The 23,503-nt window shown below is 43.4% G+C and overlaps 1 protein-coding gene across 2 annotated transcripts in view; it reads right to left on the bottom strand.

Annotated features, from left to right (window-relative positions):
- Cacna2d3 (calcium voltage-gated channel auxiliary subunit alpha2delta 3) overlaps positions 1 to 23,503 on the bottom strand; it is an 885,854-nt gene that overhangs the window by 530,286 nt on the left and 332,065 nt on the right. For both annotated transcript variants that reach the window (XM_047531971.1, XM_047531972.1), the window contains exon 5: positions 21,468 to 21,630. In XM_047531971.1, the coding sequence (XP_047387927.1) occupies positions 21,468 to 21,630 (163 nt within the window). The remainder of the gene's footprint in view (positions 1 to 21,467; positions 21,631 to 23,503) is intronic.

Below are 23,503 nucleotides of genomic sequence, written 5' to 3' on the forward strand. Positions count from 1 at the left end.
AAGCCAGCCTCAGCAACTTAACAAGGCCCTAAGCTACTTAGAGAGACTCTGTCTCAAAATAAAGTAGAATAAAATAAATAAAAAGGGCTGGGATGTGGCTCAGTGGTTAAGCACCTCTGGGTTCAATCCCTGATACCAAATAAATAAATAAATAAAAATAAATAAATAAATAAAAGAGAAAGAGAGAGATTGATGGGATTTGTCTGTAGAGCAATTTATGTCCCAGGGCATGCATATATATATGCATACACACACACACACACACACACACACACACACACACACACACACATATTTAAATAAAGAGATCGACCTGCAATCACTGAATCCCAACCACTGGTATATCCATGACCAGGGAAAGACAGTCACAGACAGCCCTGTCCAAATCACTGTCATCTCAGGGAAGACTGTGGGGATGCCCAGAGCATCAGCAAGGGTTTCACACTGGGTTGGAGAGAGAGACAGAACATCGATTTCACCAAAATAATCCAGCAAGTCACTAAAAAGCAAATGACAACAGCAAGCCCCAGTAACCAGGTTGCTATAGTATATTATCTAAAATTATTTACTTTCCAACACACAAAAAAAACTTTGTTTCATGCAAAGAAATAGGAAACTCTGACATAGATACAAAATTTTAAAAAGGAGGCAAGAGAAAATGTGTGTGAGAGTATACAGAAATTGATCTTCGTTTAACAGAGAAAGACTCCCCAGTAGCTAAATAAATATGCTCAAAATACTAAAGGAAACCAAAACCAAAGAAGTAAAACAAGATGCAATGGCAATGTCACATTAAATAGAGAACTTCGGTAAAGACATAGAAATGATGCACAAACAAGCAAATGGAAATGCAAAAAAAAGTCAGATTCAGTATTGCATGTTTTCTCTCCTATGTGGAATCAAGGGATAAGAGAAAAACAAACAAACAAAAAACATGAAAGTAGAAGGGAGACTGTTAGAAAAGAGGAAGGAGCTGGGGCAGAGAGTGGGAATGAAGAGGGAGAGTAAAGGGGGGCTTGATATGATCGATGTATGCTACATGCATGTGCAAACATGACACAATGAAACCCATCATTCAATATAATTAATATGCATTGATAAAAAATGCTGGACTTGAAAATGTGATAACTAAAATAAAAATTCACTAGACGACCTCAAGAGCATCTGAAGTAGAAGAGGAAGAATTAGAAAATTTGAAAACATATTGATAGAGATTATGTCATCCAAAAAGCAAACTGGAAAAAAGAATTAAGGAAAAAAGCAGAGTCTCAGATAAATATGAGACATTGTTACATATACCCATGTATAGCATATGTATCAGAGCAACACCAGTAAGAGAAAAAAAGAAGGAATAGAAAAAATAATGGAAGATATAAAAGATGAAAACTTATCAAACTGATTTATAAAAAAACAATAACCTACATATCCAGGAATGCTCAGTGAACTCCAACTAGTGTAAGTGCAAACAGATCCACAAAAAGAGACATCATAGGAAAAAAAAATTCTAAAGTCAAGACAGGAAAAAATATTGACAACTGCAAGATAAAGAAAAAAATGACTGATCACTTAAAAGAATCACAAATGAATCTGTGTGACATTCAAAGCTGAGTTCGCAGCAGAAACAACAAAGGCATAAGATGGTCAAAGGACAAAACTCTCAATCATGGATCCTATATGCAGCAAAGCTATCCTTAAAAACTGAAGATAAAATAAAGGCATTGATAGATAAACAAAAACAGAATTTGGGGACAGCACATCCACCTTACAAGAAACACTAAATCCACTAAAAAACTATTGCAATAATAAGTTCATCGAGGTTGCAAAAACAAGATCAATATATAAAAATCAATGGTGTTTCTATACTTGCAATAAACCTGAAAATAAAATTAAGCAAACAATTTCATTTATAATAGCATCAAACAGAGTAAATACCTTGGAATAAATTGAATAAAGAAGTGCAAAAGTTAGGCTACTTTGAAATCTACAAAATATTGTTTGAAAGAAATTAAAAACCCAAGTCAAAGGAAAACTATCTCATGCTTGTGGGCTTGAAGACTTGATATTGTTTAGACAGCAATACTCTCTAAAGCAATCTACAGTGTGAATGCAGTATCAATCACAGCCCTAGTTGACCTCTTCATAGAAACTGACAAGCTGATTCAAAAATTCATTTAGAGTTTCAAGGACCTAAGAGTAGTCAAAACACTTGAAAAATGAGAATAAAGTTGGAGTACTTACACTTGCCAGTTACAAAAGTTGTTACAAAGTTTCAACAATCAAGACTGAATGGTAGACATATAGATCAATGCAATAGAACTGAGATTTCAGAAATAAGCTGTGTGTCTATTATGAACTTATTTTCAAGGAAGGCAATTTGGCTAGCCATAGAGGAAAGAATAGTCTTTTCAACAAACATTGCTGGGACAAAGGATGGAACATTCACATGCAAAAGAATGAAGCTGGACCCCTACCTCATGCCATATACAAAAGTCACTCAAAATGAATCCAAACCTAAATATAGGAGCTGAAACTTTTAAAATCTTATAAGAAAATATAGCACTAAATCGTTATGCCCTTGGGTTTGGCAATTAACTCTTTGGATACTAAAATCACAAACAGCAATATAGAAATATTTGTTAAGTTTGATATCACCACAATTAAAATCTTTCATTCTTCAAAGGACAGCATCAAGAAAGCAAAAAGATGTCCTCCAGAATGGGAGAAAATATTTGCAAATTAATTTATGATAAAGGACTTGGCCTTGAAAATACAAATAAGTCTTAAAAATTAATAATAAAGGACTGAGCTGTAGCTCAGTGGCGAGCACTTGCCTAGGACATGTGAGGTACTGGATTTGATCCTTAACACTGCATAAAAATAAATAAATAAAATAAAGGCATTTTGTCCATCTACAACTAATTTTTTTTAAATCAATAATATAAAAATTTAAAAGACGGACCAATTCAAAAAGCATAAAACTCTCCTAAATTGATCATGGGAAATGGAAAATAGTCCAATCACTTAGGAAAATACCCTCAAATGGGTTAATCATTGAGTTATAATCTGGCAAATCCACTCCTACAAAGATAGCCAAGAGAAATAAAAATAAATGTCCACACCAAACAAATTTGAATATTCAGAGCAGCATTTTTCATAATGATAAAAATATGGAAGCCACCATGTCTCCATGAACTGATGAATGGGTAAATAAAATGAAGAATATATGTATAATGTAAGATTATTCTGCCATTAAAAGAAATAAATACTGATCCATGCTACAAACATGGCTAAATCATAACAACATTTAAGTGAAAAAATTAAATGAAAGTACCCAGATCTTTTTTTAAAATATTTTTTAGTTTTCAATGAACCTTTAATTAATTAATTAATTTATATGTGATGCTAAGACTTGAACCCAGTGACTCACATATGCTAGGCAAGTGCTCTACCACTGAACCACAACCCCAGGCCAGTACCCAAATCTTTGATCCACTTAGAGTTGATTTTTTGTGCAGGATGAGTGATGATGGAATATTACTTAGTCATAAAGAAGAATGACTTTATGACATTTGCCAGTAAACAGATGGATCTGGAGACTATCATGTTAGGTGAAATAAGTCAATTCCCCAAAACATAAGGTCAAATGTTTTCTCTCATATGTGGAAGCTAATCCACAATAAAGGGATGTGGAGGGGAGAAGAGAAGTTCAGTAGATTAAACAAGGGAATCAAGGGAAGGGAGCGGGGATAGGAATAGGAAAGACACTAGAATGAATCTAACAATTTTCCTGTGTACATATATGAAAATACCTAAGTGAATCCCACCATCATTTACACCCACAAAAATGGGGTCCTTTTTTTTTGAATGGCAATTATCAAGAATACAAGCAACAATAGGTGTTGGAGAGGATGTGGGGAAAAAGGTACACTCATACATTGCTGATAGGGTTGCAAATTAGTGTAGCCACTCTGGAAAGCAGTGTGGAGATTCCTCAGAAAACTTGGAATGGAACCACCATTTGACCCAGCTATCCCACTCCTTGGCTTATACCCAAAGGACTTAAAATCAGCATACTACAGTGATGCAGCCACATCAATGTTCATAGCTGCTCAATTCACAATAGCTAGATTGTGAAACCAACCCAGATGTCCTTCAATTGATGAATGGATAAAGAAACTGTGGTATATATACACAATGGAATATTACTCAGCCATAAAGAAGAATAAAATTATGGCATTTTCAGGCAAATGGATGAAGTTGGAGACTATCATGCTAAGTGAGATAAGCCAATTCCAAAAAACCAAAGTCCGAATGATCTCTCTGATAAGCAAATGATGATACATAATGGGGGGTGGGAGGGAGGCAAGAATGGAGGAAGGATGGATTGTACAAAGGAAAAAGAGGGGTGGGAGGGGTGGGAAGGAAAAATAACAGAATGAGACAAACATCATTACCCTATGTACATGTATGATTACACAAATGGTGCAACTCTACCTCATGCACAACGAGAAAAACAAGTTCTGCCCCATTTGTTTACAATGAATCAAAATAAATAAATTATAAAAAAAGAAAATAAATCAATAAAGCAATGTTAAAAAAGGGGGTCCTAATTAGAATAAGCTATAATCCATGCTTGTATAAGTATATCAAAATGGATTCTACTGTCACATATAACTAAAAAGAACAAATGAAAGAAAGGAAGAAAGAAAGAAAGAAAGAAAGAAAGAAAGAAAGAAAGAAAGAAAGAAAGAAAGGAGAAAACCCAGATACAGAAAGACTGTATATTATGATTCCATTTATATTTATATCCAGGAAAGGCCAATCTATAGAGAGAGAGAGTAGAGCAGTGGTTAAACAGGACTGAGGGATTCGAGGCTGGGGTGTGATAGCTTAAGGGGTACAGGGTTTCTTTTTGAGATGATGAAAACGTTCTCAAAGCAACTGTGGTGATAGCTTCCCATGCCCATGAGCACTAAAGACCACTGAAATGCACACTTTCAATAGATAAGTCATACAGTATGCGAATTATGTCTCTCCATAAGGCTGCTAAAATCATGAAGCAGCTGAGTGATTCTAATCAGTGAGTGGACTGCAGGGAGACCATGGTCCAGCCTCTGGTGCCCAGTCCTCGTGGTGTCTCTACAGCACAAATTCTTACCCCCTCAGGATGCTGAGTCAGGTCTAGGTTTTGCGAACTGCTCACATGTTTCGGACACATATATTGACAAATTGCTGTGGGCTGACCCAGCCTCTTCTGCTTCTAAGAGGCAACAGGAGGGCAGCCTCCCACCTCTGGGCCAAGACACTGACCCTCAGCTGTCAGGATGGGAGATGATATAGGCCAGCACTGACTAGGTTGCCTCTTCTTGGTACCCCTGCATGTTATATAGTGAGAAAGGCTGGGAAGAACTGCACTGAGCACTTATAAAATTCCCCTGTTGAACCTGGAATGAAGTTCAGTCCTCTTAAATGTCTACGCAGAGACCCTGGAACCACCACGAATTAAACGTGAACTTTTGCAAAACCAGCCTCCTCTCAGCGAGCCATCGCAGCTTCCACAGTATTGCCATCTGACTTCCTGTTTTCATGTCTGACCCAGACATGCTGAGACACAGCAGAAGTGTTCAAGCTCTTTGCTTCATTTCTCAGCAGGCTCAGCTGTGGCCCCAGTAGCCGTGACTTGAGGCCATTCGGGACCAGCATACGGTTATACTTCTCATGGACCAAGTTAACAAGCACTATCCACTTAAAAATCTGATCTTGGTCTCCACCCTTTGTCACCAGGACACTTGACTTAGAGTTCTGTCATTCATGCTAATGTGAAACATATTCCTCCAGAGACAGAGTGTCTTTGAAATGATTCCTCCTAACTTGGCCATCCTTTATGTAGAAATAGACGCCACGGGCCTGGAAATGGAAGATAAGGCTTTTTCTGGCACGACCTGAAAGTATATTACTTATCTCTTATGAATAAGCTATTTATTAGGAAAAGGGACTGCTCAAAATGGGGAAAGCATATTATCCTTACTGCTCCCTGTCTGAAAAGGGACAGGGCTTGGAACACACCCCCTACCACACGGTTCGAAGGTCTTTGTCTCCAGTCCACGCTGGTGTGGGTCTGCCAGATTTTGATTCCCTGGAGAGACTCTCCTTGCCTTCTTGGTATTGCCAAAAGCAGTGTGAGATCATGGGGGATGGAGAGAAGCATCCACTGGCTTGCACAGGGGTTGGAAGGCAGTCCAAGCCCAGTCACATCTCTCTGGACCCTGCTTAATCACCCCTTCTGTCTTGGCAAGAGTCTCATTGCCGTTCATACCATGAGACTGACCTGCAAGCTTATTATTGGCCCCTGGGAAGCACCTTTCCTCACAATAAACTCAGCCAGTGTGAAATGACTAGCATTTCATGCAAGTTACCATTTCTCACCCAACAGCACCCATCTGTCACCTGATGACATGGGCTTGTACCTGTGCAGAGGCACCTCCCAGCAGGAACAGATCATTGAGCCCACTTGTCACCACGCCTTCCATACTCAGGTGACCCACACCCCAGGAGGTCCTTAGGCTTCCATCCTCATCCCCCAAGTCTACTTTTTTGCTCAACTGACAATGTTCTTGTTATTTTCTAACATTAGTTAAAAAAATGTCATTCTCAGATATTTTATGCAGAATCCACATTTAAAACACAAAGATGGCTTTTTCTGTATAAGTAAAAAAAAAAAAAAAAAAAACCACCAGTCCTCTCTCATGTTGAGACTTAGGAGGGGGGAAAAAAATGGAAAAAAAAAGTTGAAAAGTGTCAAAAGGTTATTTCATATCTTGACACTGGAAACAACTTCCGGCCACATCTTCACTGGCAAACTCCTTAGAATAAGCCAAGGGGAGATGGAATCCACAGCTCCAGAAGGAACTGTGTCAGGATCAGCAGAGAGCAGTTCTGGAGTCAGGTTATCAATAACATCAGCCACACAAAGAAATTACTAACCCAGTGGCTAAGACAGAGAGGAGCCAGGTATGAATACAGATAAAGCTGGTCCTAGACCAGAGGCCCTGGACACACAGGTGTCAGCTCTGTGAAAATTCCAGTCTCCATGTGGTCCCACATCAGCACTCCTTATAGTCTTGGCTTCTCAGACACAGAGGGACCCCAATCCCCGCAGTCCTACTGCATTTCTCATCCTGCTACCAGGGTCCCAGGCCTTACATAATTCGACTCTCACAGAGATGAGCTGCCTCATCCAGTCGGAGAGCCAGCAGGTGGAGGAGCATGTCCTGGACACCAAGCCTGCACTCAGGACCACCCTGATATGTAGCAGTATTAGTCCTGCCTCTCCATGTAGTAACAAATGATTCCACTCTGCTCCACTTGAAAATAAAGAAGCTTCTGCAGACCTGCTTACCCTCTGAAAAGATTTACGTAAGACGATTATGAGAGCCCACCATGCTTCATTAGAAGAGAACCAGGAAGGTCCAGCCCCAGAGTCACACTTCCAAATACCTGGTCCACTGGCTATAAGAAAGCTCCAAAAGCCTCCTCAACCAGCTCTGAGGGTGTGTGGGCTATTGGAGACCAAGGCCAGGCAGCCGTGGGTGCAGCAGGAGAGACAAGGCAGAGGCCTTGACCTCCTGTGAGGCTCAGGCTTCCCTGTAGACATGAGTTAAAGCCCCTGGAAGGATGCAGAGGAAGAAGACACACATTTATCCACTGCTGAGCCACCTTAAATTACAGCTGAAGGGACGTAGCAAAGCTACTACACCTGGGCAATGCCCAGGGCTTACAGCCTATGTGGAAGGTGCTGACCAATTACAAAGGACATAGGCCTTAGCCTATAATGACATCCCCCAGCTGTGGGGAGGACCACAGGGGACAGGACACTGGGAAAGATGTAGATCTATGTCTATTAAATCATCATACACTTTGTGTCAATATTAGAACCACCAGCATAGCCACCTGAAGCTTCCTGGCTGAGGTCAGCCCCATCTCCAGGAACTGTCATTAAGAACCAGCCATGATGACACTTGGATATAGTTCTGACCAGGGTGACTCTGGAAAACCTCCTCTCATTGTCAGTGAGGAACCATGTTAGTGTTGGGAATCTCCCAGGTCACTCTTTTTGGGAGACTTTTTGGTGAGCACTGTAGTTTGATGGCTCGAATAACAGGCAGACCTGCCTCTAAACCTCTGCGGAAGGAGAGTGTATGAGTTAGCTCAAGCTGCCACAACAAAATACTACAGACTGATGGCTTAAACAATAGAAAATAATTTCCTCACAGTTCTGGAAACTGGAAGTTCAAGATCAAGGTGTTGACAGGTTTGCTTTCTCCTATGCTCTCTCTCCTTGACTTATAAAAGGTCATTTTCCACTATGTGCTTATGTGGTCATTCCTCATGTCTTAGGCCTTGTCTTTCTTTCTCCTCTTATAATATGGAAGTCATATCAGATTAGAACCCCACCCTAAGGACCTCATTTTAATTTAATTATCTCTTCAAAAATCTTATCTCCAGTTATGGTTACATTCTGAGGTTCTGGGGATTCAAGAAATGAATTTTGGGGTGGACATAAATCATTTCATAATGGAGCACAAACTGGCAAATAAGAGAATAAGGCCTTTATATTAGTTGATCTACTTGAGACACGCAGATATTACTGAAGGGATATCCCACTCCCAATGAGTAAAGGATAGAAATCACCCTGAAACAGGTGCTGCCAATGTGCAAAGGAAAACTCAAGAGATAGAACAAAGTATGCAGCCCATTCTTGACATCCAAGGGAATGGTCCAGGAACACCATAACCCAGTATTCATGAAGTCAGCCTGCAGACACTGTGGAGTCTAGTCTGTGAAAACGCAAGTCAGCACTGATCAATTTTGTGTAAACATTAAGAAAGCAAAACCAGGTCTGGCCTTTGCTCATGAATGGGAGCTACTATCTCCCTAATGTTGGTCCATCACAAGCATCCTGAGTAGTCCTGAGGAGTCCCTCATCACCTCTTCATCTGGGTTTCAGCTAGTTCCCCTCCTTCCCACTCAGCCTTTGAATAAAGGAGGAAAGAACATGGAAATCCACCCTAGAATAATCTCTGAAAGTCAGGTCTGGTATGAATAAAGGAGACAAGAGCAAAGAAGTTGCCGTGGGAATACTCTAGTTCAAAGCACCAGTAGGAAACCACAGATTTGGAGCCAAGACTCAACCCCAGTCCGAGTTTCACCATGCAGAGCTAGGTGCCTTCCATTTCTCTAAGCCATTTTATTTATTTCTACGATGTAGATTAATCCACTGCCAAAAGACAAAATAACAGCAAGTGGCACTTTTATGCACTTAGAGATATGCAAATACCCACACATGTGGGCATGAAAGAGCACAGCAGATTTGTTGAGGTGAAACCACTCAGGAATTGTGCTGCTGCTGTCAAGTGAGAACAGGGAAAGAGAGCAAGATTAGAGATGTACAAAAATAACTCTTCCACTCCAGAATGAAGGGAGAATGAGATGGTGGCTCTTTGGAGAAAATGGAGATGTCCACCGTGTGCATCATATGATGTCATGAGAAATAAGGAAGGCCACCAAGTCTTTGATACTAGAAATCACCTAAAATATCTAAGACACCAACTTCTGAAAGCTATCTTGAGAATTGGGTGGTCCTGAGCAGAGAATATACTTGCAGGTGGGCATCCTCACCCCCAGCCCCAGCTGTGCTGATGTCAGGCATTCTTCAGGTAGGGATGAGAACCTGCATGGAAACTCTGGTCCAGGTCTCCCGTGACACTTGTCCCTAATGCAGTCCAGGCTCCAGGATATGGCATGAAACAGTTGGGTCAAGCAGAGAGGATGGGCTGGTACAAATCCTTGGCCACATTACCCCTGGGCCTACATTAGTCACCTCTCTCCCCTCTAAAGGGTCCACTAGGGTTCAGGTCAGCTGCTTCAAAAAGCCCTCTCGCAAGTTACCTGACGCAATGCCAAGGAGACTGCATAGTCGATTCTTGAAACTAGAAAGCCCCACTTCTGGTCCTGATTACAGCTTCCTGTCTGACCCTTGGAATGCCTGACATAGTTCTTTCCAAATGCAGAATGTTCTTCATAGTTGAGACAAGGCATCCATCCCTGTGTCTGCCACACTCATCAGCAGAAGCATCAAAGAATCATTTCAGGGGAAAATGATTTCTCCTTCTTTAGGCCAACATCATTTGTCCTAAAATAACTATTTCCACCATAAGGACACAATATGACACTTCATACAATCTCCTGCAGAAGTAGAGTTCACGGACTCTGCCACAGACAACTTCCTAGATAGTGCTGACTCAAATCGTCATCAAACATTTCCACCACAAGGCAGAGAAAACAATCAACTGGGAAGCCATTAACAATTTACGGGCCTGTGTGGATAAATGTGTCCCCTGAAAAAATTTTTGTAGATGTGTAGCTTTGTTCGTTTGTTCCTTCCTTTGTAATTAGATTACACTCTATTTATGTGTGATCTACCAAAATGTATAAATGCATTCTACTATCATGAGCAACTAATTAGAATAAACAAAATTTTAAATTTTTTTTAAAAAGGCCACACATGTTCATGATAAAATGCTCAAACTGAACAGAAGGGCAAAAAGTGAAAATAAGCACTAGTAATTTTCTCCAGAAATGCTCTGCATATACAGCCAATCATATCCACACACATGCACATGCGCACACACACACACACACACACATACACACACATGCACACGTTCGCACATGGATTTCACTGTGCATTTTCTTCTATATCTTTCCTCTGTCTCTTTGTTACCTACTGGTGCACCTTGGAGACCTCACCCCTGAGTGCTGGGAGCTTCAGGTCAGCAGCTTCCCAGTCCCAGGGGGACACCCATGCTCTCCAGGGAGTCCATAGCTGCTTGTGTGATAAAAGGACACCATAATCAAATAAGCATGGGAGACACTGACTCATACCATTAAATGGTTTTCTCTGCAGTAGAAATTTGTATTCCTTGACTATCTCACACACCCAGTAGAACGCCAAGACTGGTGGATTTTATATGGCATCTCCCTCCCTTATGTCATCTCAAAACATTTTTTTTGAGGACCACACACCAACCTCTTGTGTGATGTGTTTTCTCTCGCTACGATACTCCCCACCTCTTGCTCTGCCCCAGCCTTTGCCTAAATTATTTCCTACTCATCCCCATCCTTTGGATGATGGCTGAGTTTCAACTTCCTCTGGGAAACATCTTCAGATCCTGGCCAACCCCACCTCTTGTTCGGCCCAGGCCCTTATTGTGTCGTGACTCTTTCCTCCACTATGCCTTTCTGGGTGCTCTAGATACTCCATTATGTGGTTCCTCCTACCCGGCCCTCCACTCACCTTCAGCTCCCCAGGAGCATGGCATTGGCGATGCCTTCCCATCTCTCGTCACTGCCTCACACCCGGGCACCATGGCGCACTCTACAGTGCTCCATTTATTAAATCAATATATGATGGTGGTGTCCCACAGAACCCAGCCCCGAAACTCCTCCAGTTGCTACCAGGGAGGAAATCACTCTTCCCAAAGACTCTGCAGTGAACTTTCTGGGGAGGCAAACTGCCTTTCTGCATTGTGAATCCATTACCTCCTGGAATTTTCTTGTGCATATCTTGGTATGGCGGGTGGTCGAGATTAAATGCGGAACCATCTTATCTCCGACAGAAATATCCCCAATGTTGGTGCCCATTGATATTCTGATGCAGAATTTGCTTTACGTTTTTAAAAGACTTTCTGCTGCAGCTTGATTTTGATGAAGGGAAGAGATTGGAAGTATTTATGTAAAATAAGACTAGTTTTCACTTACGATGGATTTTCACATGCTGAGGGGAAAAAAAATAGCACAATTTGACAAAAACAGGACCAAGTAGCTGCCACACATACGAAGTGTGCATGTCATCAGGCAGGACCCAGCTTGGCTGAACACTGGTTGCAGCCATGGGGTGCTGGGTATGGTGTCAGGTAGGACTCAGGATGAGAGGAGGTGGACCTGATGGTTCTGAAGTCACAGCGTAGGGTTTTCTTCATGCTGGTTTGCTTACTTGGCTGAGTGACTCTAAGCCTTATTCCTCTCACCCGTCGTCAAATGAGAAGAATGGTTCCTACTTCAGAGTCGTGCATAGGATTGCCCTGGACTAAATTATATTGCAGGTGGCACATAGTAACCACCACAGAAGTGCTATGGCATCAGCAGACACAGGTGTGTGACACCATGGACAATGGGTAGACAGCATAGTCTCGACAGAAGTTCCCATTAGCTTCAAAGAAAATGCAAAAAAAGACAAAAAGAATGCAAAAAGTGAAAACAAGATTTTCTTTAGGTTGAACAATGAGCTACCTGAAGCTTTGAGCATGTAACTGACAATGACACCAAGAGTCTCAGCAGCCCTGTGGCTCAAGCAGTAGGCCTTGAACGCAGAGCTTCCCTGTGTCCCTGCAGGATGAGCAAATGCAGAACAGGGACAGGAATGGGGACAAGGTCACTGGAGGAAGGGGTCCATTGGCCTCCAACATCTGCAACTCTGGCTCCACATGATTCACTGAATTTCCTGAAGTACAACTGAAGTGATAAAAGGGTTTCCAAGGTACAGGGGAGAAAAGACTGTCACTCAGCTTGGCATCATCAGTATTCCTGGGCATACGCCATGTCACCGTGGGCTTCGCTATTGTCATTCTTACAACAATCCTAACGATCATGATTGTTTGCAAGCTCTTACCACACAGCAGTCACAGTGCAAAGTGCTTAACATGTATCATGTCATTTAATCCTCACAAACCCCATGAGCCAGCTGCTATCACAATGCCTCCCACAGAGGTGAACAAGCGTCATGCCTGAGCCCTTTGTGGGACAGGCTCAGCACTGAGCAACAGAGTTTATCACACTCAGAGTACATGCCCTGAGCAAGTCCAAGGCCGATCACCTTGGACAGTGCTGCCCAGGAGGCCTTGGGGGGCCACTTACATGGCCATCTGCCTGTCTCTACTGTGCTGCCTAAATCCCGGAGGCCCCATCTGAATTTCTTTAGCAAAGCAGCCCCTTTTTCATGGGGCTTTGACCTGTAGCTCATATGACTGCTTGAGTCAGCCCAGGAACAGTGGCTCTTGATTTATTTTCCCCACTGGGACACACCCGACTGTCACCTCAAGCTGCAACACTCCCTGGTACAATTTCCAGAGTGCCCAACGTGGTTCCACCTCTCTTCCTCCCATTCAAACCACAGTCCAGAAAGTAAGTGTCTAAGAGGGACATTATTGTAGGAGTGACCTTGAATCCTAAGTGATCACAACAATCTTAAATGTAAACCACCTACAAACTCTGCTTTCTTTCTTGCTATTTCTGTGATGTTTTACAAATGTCTAGGCACCAAGTGAAATAAAATACTGTTAGCAATCTCTTTTGCTCTCCTGCTGTCTTTTTCTGCCCTGCCCAAGAATTTCTATAGCCTGTGCTCAGCTCCCTCCAACTGCAAAACGCCATCTTGATTTCCATTCCTTTGGAAAGAGAGGGAGGGATTAAAAGTACAATTTCAGTGGATTAAAAAAGGAAATAAAGGGAAGGGCAGGGATATATGAATAGGAAAGAGTAGGATGAATCAGACATCCCTTTCCTATGCTCATATACAAACACCCGACCAATGAAACTCCACATGTTCAACCACAAGAATGGGGTCCTAATAAGAATAGAATAAGCAATACTCCATGTATGTAGAATATATCAAAATACACTCAACTGTCATGTATATCTAGAAAGAACAAATTTAAAAAGGAGGGTAATAAAAATAGAAATTCAAAGATCCCAAAAATGATATTACCACCTTAGGCAGACATCGAAAATTACTATCTTCAGAGTTAAATGAACACTCAAGCCAACAAAAGCGAAATTCAAACACAGATCAGCAGAAAAATAAATAAATAACAAGAAGACAAAACCACCACCACCCACACAGTTTAATCCAACAGCATCTGTGTAAGGTCTTTGCTATTCCAGGTCCTCTGCTAGGTCCCCAAAGGGATGAAAAGACACAGTCCCTGAACCCCAAGATCAAGGGAAGAGAACCCAGTGAAAAAGAAACCGCTATACAACATGATGAATACTCTAAGAGAGCAAGGGTCAAAACACTGTGGGGACATAAATGACAGGACAGAGTGCAGCTCTGGAGAGCAAGGCTGGGATGAGAGACAGAGATAAGGCAGCTCTGAAGCTGGGGTCTGGAAAGGGTAGGGTGAGGAGAGAGGAGAGAGCATCCTGGGATGGAGGTCAGAGCCACTGGGACAGGGAGTCTGGGGACCTGGGATTGATCAGGAGCAGGAAGAAAAGGAATAAGTGAGAGGGCTCTTTGCCAGAGGCAGTCTGTCAGCGTGTCTGTGCTTTATCCTACAAACAGTGCTGAAGTGGGGGAATCTGGGCCTGGGGGTGAGCATCCCCCGCAGGTTTTGGCAGGGCAATGCTGGGAACCCCCACGGTTTGCAGGGACCTGGAAGCTGGTTTGGAAGGGGGTTCCACGAGCATCTTACTCTCTGCCTGCCTGGCATGGTGCTGGGTGCTGGGCCTTTCCCTCCCCTAAAGCTCAACATGACACTTCATATTCGCAGGTGAGGAAACAGGCTCAGAGAGTGAAATGCTTTCCACAGTCCTCCAACCTGGTACTCTGGTGCCAGTTTCCACCTGCAGCTCTTCAAAGAGTCCCTGATGCCTCTGAAGAGTCCCACAACTAGAATGGAGACAACGAGGTGCACAGAGCAGTGGCTTGGATGAAAGGGGACCAGAGGGACAGGAACAGTGTTTCAGAGGTCCTTGGGTGGGAAGACAAATGCCCTTTCCACTTGAATTTTTGGGAACAATCAACCAGCGGGAAAAGTGATGCTTTGAATTTTGCTCCATGTCACATGTCAGGTCCAGAGAGGTGACACGGAGCAAAACAGAGGCTGCCCTAGTGTTGGGTCCAGACATGAAGGAGGGTGGTCTCCACTACTGCCTACGCCCTACACCTCATGGCAAAGTGCATGAGCATGGCTCTTGGTAAGTCACTCACGCATCTGCTCATTATCCATCCATCCATTCAAGGGCGATTTCTAAATTAAACTTGGTGTGGACAGGTAGAAAGGGTCACATGGCACCCACCTTCCACAAATAGCACTTCTGAGAGAATACAGGCACAAACTGATGCATTCCCACACACACACCTTCCAGCAGGGCTACACCTGTGTGCCAGAGTGCACGCACTCGGAAGTGCAAAGGAACTGCCGTTAGAACTTGAACCGAGACACTCAAACTGTGCATTTTTGTTCTGTGACATAAAATATCATTTCCAAACCAGAAGAGAAAAACTATGCTACTTGAGGAAGACAACTGTGGTGTCGCTTCAATGCACTACCTTACATGTGTCTTGCCACACACCTTAGTCCTCTGTGCTCACTTTGATAGACTAGGGCCTCCTGAAAAAGCAAACTGGGGCTTAGAAAGGTGCATTGGGACTTACTGAGGACTGTTGTCATCAACAGCCCAGGGGGTGGAGGGCTTTGACTGTTTTTGTCTAGAACTAAAGCACCACGCTCTCGCCTGGAGTCTCTGACCTTGACTCCCAGTTCGTTCCAATTTTTGGTCATGTCACATTGACATTCAGGTAGGGCTGGAATAGACAAGAAAGCAAGCTTCAAGCCTACTCCAAGTGATCTATTTCAGAGTTCCAAGGAGAGAAGAAACCCTTCTGAGTTGGACTTTGTTTTTGACTCCCTGGGGTCAGTCACTCTTCCTTGTGCGAGCTCTCTCTTTCGCTCTGTCTCTCGCTCTCTCTCACACACACCCATACCCACACCCACAGACATGCAAAGGAAAAAGGAACAACAACAACAAAAAAATTAAACAGCTTTCTAAAAGGTTTGTGCAGCTTCTTGCACATCAAATGGCTCTTAGAAAACAACATTTTAATGATTTCCGTGTAGACGAATCAGAAACATATGGATTAAATTTCCCTTAAAATATACACATGTAATTAAGGAGAAAAGTGCTTGGCAAAACACATTTTGTGTTTTATCAAACCCAACATTTGAAAAACAGGTTGAGACATACAACAAATCCAAACCCAGCGATCCTGCCCGTCCTACACAGCACACGCACGCAGCTTCTAGACAGGGGACCCAATTCTGCCTCTTCGGACCTTCGCTCCTTCCCTGGGTTTCAGAAAAACATATTGGATCTTAACGGAGAGGTTGATTCCCTGGGCTCTGCAACAGGGGTTATCAGTCTTCCTTTTCCCAATGCCATTTCCATTTTCTGGGGCTGGGCCCCCAAGCACAGCAGAGACTTCCTGATCATCCTGCAGGGGAGTCCAGCAGAGGAAGCCAGGGTCTGGGCTAAGGCCTGCAAGGCACACCTCCCCGTCCCCTTTGCTAGGACACCCTACTCCTCCTGAAGGCCCTCCACTGGAGGCAAAGGGAGGAAGAAGAAACAAGCTTAGGCTCTTTCCTGTGCCTTTTCTTCCCGTGTGCAAGAACAAAGTGGAAAGATTTTTTTTAAAACTGCAGTCTTTGTTCATTTCCCCTCCCTGAAATGGGTATTTATTTTGCACCTACTGGGGCTGGGGAGATAGCTCAGTCAGTAGAGTGCTTGCCTTGTAAGCACAAGGCCATGGGTTTGATCCCCAGCACCCAAAAAAAAAAAAAAAGAAAAAAGAAATTATTTTGCACCTACTGTGTAAGGGGTGTCAGACTGGGGCTCCAGTCCTCATGAGACCAACATTCTCCCTAGACCTTGTTTTCTGGGGCCGCAGACCCTAGGGCTCGCATCACAGTCACCCAGGCCTTGGACATGCATACTCCTCTCCGCTGGGCTCCTCCACCTCCTCCTCCCTCTTCTTCAGGGTGATCGGGTCTCTGGGTTCTACTGCCCAGACCTCTTTGCAGCAGAGATGTCGACATATTCTGCCTATCCCCTTGGTTTCCGGAATCTCCTGATGGTTCTCACACCCTCTAGCTGCTCAACCAGTCCTCCCAGGGTTCCTGGCTACTTTTCTGGGTTCCCATAGAACATGCCATCCCTGCTGCTGCTGGGGTCCAGTCCACGCCACTGGCTCCACAGTCCCCCACCCCCAACAAGGTGCTCCTCCGGCTTGGAGCCCCGGCAACCTAGTCACCTAATGCCCTGCCTTCTGATACCATCCCCTGTGTGATTAGGTTCAAACATATGCATCATTCACACGCACATTCAAATCAAAGCACTTGCACACTGGGTCACCACTGTGTCCAGGCATCCTTCTATATGCTTCATTCTCAACACCACCCTGACAGGCCACCATGATCAGCAGCTCCAATTTATGGATGAAGAAAATGAGGCGCAGACATTTTTTGTATTCACAGACGTATTGATGGGGCAAGCTTGGAGGTCCTCACTAGGCTAGTCCTCACCAGGCTGGATCTGGGGGTGACTCTGGGTCCCAGACCCTCACCTCCCAGTCATCTTCCACATCTTCTTCTGTCTTTCTTGGAGAGTCTGTGAGCCACCAATGTCTTTTCAAAAAGTTTCTTTTCCATTTAAATTAACCAGGGTATGATTCTGTCGTTTGCAAGCCCCAATGGGAAAGCAAGGGCCCTGGCTGACTCTTCACAGCCTGGGAGGCACAGACTTGGTGGAAAAGCCATGATGTAAAGGGCAGGGAGCTGGGGGCACAAGGAGGCACCAGGCTGAATCAGCAGGCTCCCCACCCTAAGAAAACGCCAAGCAGAGAAAAAAGCTGGGAGCACCGCACCCCACTGCAGGAACAAAGCAGGGCCAGAACAAAGGCAGAGAGAAGAGGCATTTACATAACCACAGGCTAAAGGAATGAGGGCTTCTGAGCTGCTTCTTTCTTTTTTTTTTGGTGCTAAAGATTGAACCAGGGGGCGCTTAACCACTGAGACACACCCGAGCCCTTCCCAGCCCTTTCTTATTTTTTATTTTGAGACAGGGTCTCACTAAGTTGCTGAGGCTGACTTCGAACTCTCTATCCTCCTGCCTCGGCCTCCTGAGCTGCTGAGATTACTAGGTGTGTGCCACTGCACCCAGTTGAACTGCTTAAGAATGAGCATTTGGATAAGCAGGAAGGGAAGGCGGGGACAATAGGGATGAAGGCTCAGTGAACAGAAGGGATCTCGCCAGAAAGTACTCTGGGGAAAAAAAAAAAAAAAAAAAAAAAAGCTTAGCTTTATGCAAATCCTCTGCCAGATCTTAGCAACTCTCACAAAAGCCTCCTGTGTCCCCTCATTGAGGACATGGAGTCAGGCATGGCCTTAGTCTTCAAAGTCTCCCTGAGAGCCAGTTGTAGTGGTGCATGCTTGGAATCGAGTGGCTCAGAAGGCTGAGGCAGGACAATCATGAGTTCAAAGCCAGCCTCAGCAACTAGCAAGGCCCTAAGCAACTCAGTGAGACTCTGTCTCTAAATAAAATATAAAAAAGGACTGGGATGTGGCTCAGTGGTTAAGTGCCCCTGGTACCTAATACCAGTGTCTAATCCCAGATACCAAAAATAAAGTCTTCCACAGAGATCTCTGTTGGAAAGAAACTGCTGCATTCATTGATTGGGCACCTGAAACCCTATAAAATGTATTTCTAAAGACCCCACAAATGTAGCTAATTGAATTCCCAGGGCAGCAGCAGAGCTTACCCAGGAGCCACCGTCTTTGAAGCTACAAGTCTCTTCAGTGCCAAAGACAAAAGCAACCACAGAGGCAGGCACTGACCTTGTAGCCAAGGAGGCAGAACATGGGACAAAACAGGAGTTTACCAGCCAGTTTCATCGAAGAAGAACATAACACACAATAGCTCCTAACCTGCTCTACTCTGTGCCCACAGGGTCTGGGCTGCTAGGAGAAAATGACCTTGTATTGGTTTCCTTTGTTAGGGGGCAGGATCTCCAACCAGGAATAACCCAGCCAGTAACCAAGCTTGGAGCATGTGTTTTGAGTACATGTCATCAATAACTAGATCTGAGCTGGAGGGCTTTCTAAACATGAAATACATTTCTTCAGTTTGAGAAGAGAAAAGACTGTGGGGCTGGTTTGAATTAGATGGAATGGAGACAAGAATTTTCTGAAGTTCTCTTTTCTTTCCCTTGAGTGGCTGAGACGAGATACAGTACCTGGCTGACCCTGGTCCCTGCCTTACAGCCTGAATGGGTGGTGACTGAATCTGGGTAGGGGATGATGGACAGGTCCCATGAGGGCTGCAGACGAGGATGTTAAATATCATCCCCTACCTTCCATTGCTCAAGAGACCGGGATATTAGGATTCTGCCTCGAGATCCTCACAAGCACAACTCAACAGCCCGTGTGATCAATGGTAGCACGGGTCCCTTACATATTGCTAACATTGGAAGGTACAATTATGCCTTTAAATCTCAGGGTGCAATTAAATCTCTATAATGGTGCTAATGGCTCAAGCAACCTTGAAGCCGCTGTCAGTTTTTAAAAGATCATTGTGAATTGTTTTATGCCTAAAATTGCTCTGTAAAATCGTGTTAATTTCATCTTCTGTTGAGAATGTATTTAATGCTAAGAAGATGGCTTTCTTCCAACCCCAGTGCACAAAAAGGGACAGTTTCATTTAGGTCTTCATCAGCTGACAAGATTATCTTGAGGACTTAACCCCACTGAATAAAGCTGGGCTCAGCCCTCTGAGGTTGGATTCCTTTTGTCCCTTAAGGAAGAAACCAAAGTAAAGAATAGGGCATAGGACATGGCCCAGTCCAGAGTCCTCTGATGGATATCCAGATTTACATCAATTCTCCCCTTTAGAGATCAATTAGCTAAATGGGAGAAGGGGGGGGGAGATCTATTTGTGGCCCTGCCCTCATGAGCAAGTGGCAGGTCCCTTCTTGATGTTCCCACTGTCCCCTGGCTTTCCATAACTGTAGCCAGTATATGACACCTGATATTCTAATGATCTCATTATGTGTTTGTTCTAAACTCAGCTGTGAACCCTTCAAGGGAGGGGCTGTGTCCAGTTCACCATTGACACTATGACAATAATTGTCAGAACAGTGAATGAGAGGAGGAATTTCTTACACTGACTCTCAAGGATGGGTAATAGGTAAACCAGGAAAGGGAGGGAGCAGGGATCCAGCCACAAAGAACAGGCACAAAAGAAATGTTTCAGAGATAGAGAGTTGAAAGTCCTTTAATTATTGATTGAGGCTCTTAAACAGTGACCTAGAACAATTGAGAAGCTTGATTAATATTCACATTATTTTCAAATAACGATGATATGCAAAATGCACTGAGTACTTTCTGTGAGCTACTGCGGTGTCCAGGGCTGCACACGCCTCTGGAGGTGGTATCCTTAGGCTCAGGAAGACCAAGCTACTTGCTTAGGCTCACACAGTCCATAGAAGGAAGAGCAGAGTCCAAAACAACAATTCTTGCTATCAACTACACTTAGACAGAATTCTGAAATGGAATGCTGTGATAAAAACTGGTGCTGATATCTTCGAAACCTTGATGGCAGACAATGGGGCAGATTTCTCCTCTGAAGACATCATGACTTTCTGACTTGCTTATCTCAGGACAAATGCTTGTTTAGGAGCCTCCAGATATGATAAAGTAGAGCAAAATCCAAATGAAGAATGACAAGGGTGGAAACGTTAAGAACAATTCACGCCCTGTGTCAATGTCTTCTCACTTGGGTCTCCCGACTACCTCAGGAGGCAGACACAACTGTCACTCATATCACAGGGGGAAACTGCCTTCTAAAGGGAGGGCACACCCTGGGTCACAGCCAGAAACAGGTGGAAGGCTAGGTCCCCCCAGAGGCCATCAGATGCATCGGTCCAGTCCTTGGTCACTAAAATCCCAACTTGAGTGGGCAGCTGAGAATTTTGGGAAAAGAACCCCAGGGCCTATGTGAAGACTTGAAGGGAGGGGTCACAAACCAGGAGACAAGGACCTCTGCTACGGTCCGTGCTGCCGTGTGGTCTGAGAAAAGACCCCAGCTGATCCCATTGCAACCCCAGAAGCACCCTGGCCCTGAAGAACCATTTCAGGGATCAGAGCAAGGATAACGCAGGGCTCAGTAAATCACAGCCTGCAGGTTAAATGCAGTCATCTCTATTTGTAGATAAAATGTTGTACGGGAGCACAGCCCTGCCAGCTGACTTATGTATTGTCTAGGGTTGCTTTTGTGTCGGAACAGCAGAGTTGAGCAGTTGCCACAGACAATATATGACCTGCAGAGCCTAGGAAACATACTGTCTGGCCCTTTACAGAAAAAGTCTGCCGACTTCTAGACTTTATGTTAGGGGCTTGTTGAAAACTGCAATCCAGCTTCTCCAGGAAAAGCAGGCATGGGTTTTACCTACCCAGTTGCTGTTTGACATGCTTGGTTTATAATTATATATATATATTTTTTAAATGAGTATATCCCAAACCCTTGCCTCTCAAGCCCCCAACTCCACCTCTAAAAGGAACAGCAGCAGAGGCTCTTACCTTTGTTGTACATGTTCGTTGGCACTTGGACGTCACTCAGACTGATGTTCACAGGCAAATTATTAAAGTGGTCATTTGGAGCTAAGATGAATTCCTTCCCCAGTTCCAAAAAGTTCCCGTCTTTGTCCCTTTCATTGATCAGCACGGCATTGAAGTATTCATACTGAAAGGGAAAGTCAGAAGATGTTACCTACAGCTTAGGGAGGAGGGCTGTGAGCTCAGACACACTGGGGCGTGGGCCCCCAACGGCTCCTGTAATCTCTTCAAGTCTTAGAGACCATCTGTGGCTGCTTTTGCTCAGGTGTGATAGCACTATATAAATATTTGCCAAAGTCATTAAATAGTCTTGAAAACCCATGAATTTAAGGGGTTACATAGTACTCTCTTTTTTAAAAAGTTACTAATATATATATTTTCTAGTTGTTGACGGACATTTATTTATTTATTTTTATGTGGTACTGAGACTCGAACCCAGTGCCTCACACATGCTAGACAAGCGCTCCGCCACTGAACCACAGCCCCAGCCCTATATAGTACTTTGTGAAATTAGAGAAAGTTCCCCTAAAAATATTTTAATTCTTTACTTTGGGAGATCAACCCTGCTCTAATGCAGCCTACATTTAAGTTGAAAGAAGTTAAAAATCAATTTAAAAAAAAAAGAGGTATATACACGTTAGATCATCCCTACTTGCTATGGAAAAATAACAAAGCGGTAAGGGGAAGAGCAGAAGGACTGCTTTTCCAGGAGGTGTACTGCTATAGGGACATCTGCACAGAGGCTGAACAGGGGAGGACTCAGTTGCCTGGGCACCTAGAAGAAGCATTCCAAAGAAAGAGGGTGCCAAAAAGAAGAGACCCTAACATGGGAGTAAGTGGGTACCTTTGACGGATGGCTCCATCCTCACGATCTAAGGTACACAGCATGTTTGCTTGCTGCCGAAAATTATTCTAAGCTTTTCGTGGTTAACTTGCTTGGTCTTCTAACAATTTCATGAAGATTTTTATGAGCCTCTCTGCTGCACAAATGAGGCAACTGAGGTACAGAGAATTGACGCACCCAGCCAAAGATTACACAACAGCTAAACAGAGCCAGAATTCAAACACAGAAAAGCAATGCCCAGACTTCGTGTTCTTCTGTCCTGTGGTATTATTGCAAGATAGTCAACTGTGGGTGTGGCTGGAATGAACAGATCAGGATGTTGAAAGAACTATGATGCATATGATGAGGCCAGTAATGGAAAAAGTGGACAACGCGCAAAAACAGGTAATATAAGCAGAGAGAGGGATATTCAACCAAGCAATATTGAATGCTAAAAAATAAAAAATACTACAACAGAGATGAAAACTGCCCAATGGCTCATCAGGAGACTAGACACAGCTGAAGAACCAGTGAGATTAAAGACATGTCAAGAGAAACATCTCAAACTGAAAAACAAAAGGAAAAACAAGGAATCAGAGAATCGTGGAACGATTATGAAAGAGTAGCGTCTAAGTAATTAGAATACCAAAAGGAGTAAAAAAAGAAATAAAAAAAATATTTGAATCGTGGCTGAGAATTTTCCAAAATCGTTGACACACACCAAAGCACATATCCAGGAAGCTCAGAGAACACCAAGCACAATGAATAATTAAAAAATCTGCACCTATGCATATCATAGTGAAGTTACAGATGGGTTAAGACATTCGGTTATAAATTACCTGTACTATTCACAAAGTGGTATAGGATTGCTTGAAAGTGAACTCAACAATGGGATTGTAAATTACTACAACTACTATGGAAATCAGTGCAGAGGTTCCTCCAAAGAATAGGAAAGGATCCACCATATGAACCAGCTACACCACTCCTCAATATTTATCCTCAAGAGTTAAAGTCAGTGATACGTGCATACCCATGTTTATAGCAGCACAATTTACAATAGCCAAACTATGGAACCAGCCTAGGGATCATCAAATAGATAAATGGATAAAGAAGACGTGGTATATATACACAATGGAGTTTTATTCAGCCACAAGAATGAAATTATGTCATTTGCAGG

The sequence above is a fragment of the Sciurus carolinensis genome, chromosome 17 (assembly GCF_902686445.1).
Source record: "Sciurus carolinensis chromosome 17, mSciCar1.2, whole genome shotgun sequence".
Taxonomy (NCBI): Eukaryota; Metazoa; Chordata; class Mammalia; order Rodentia; family Sciuridae; genus Sciurus; species Sciurus carolinensis.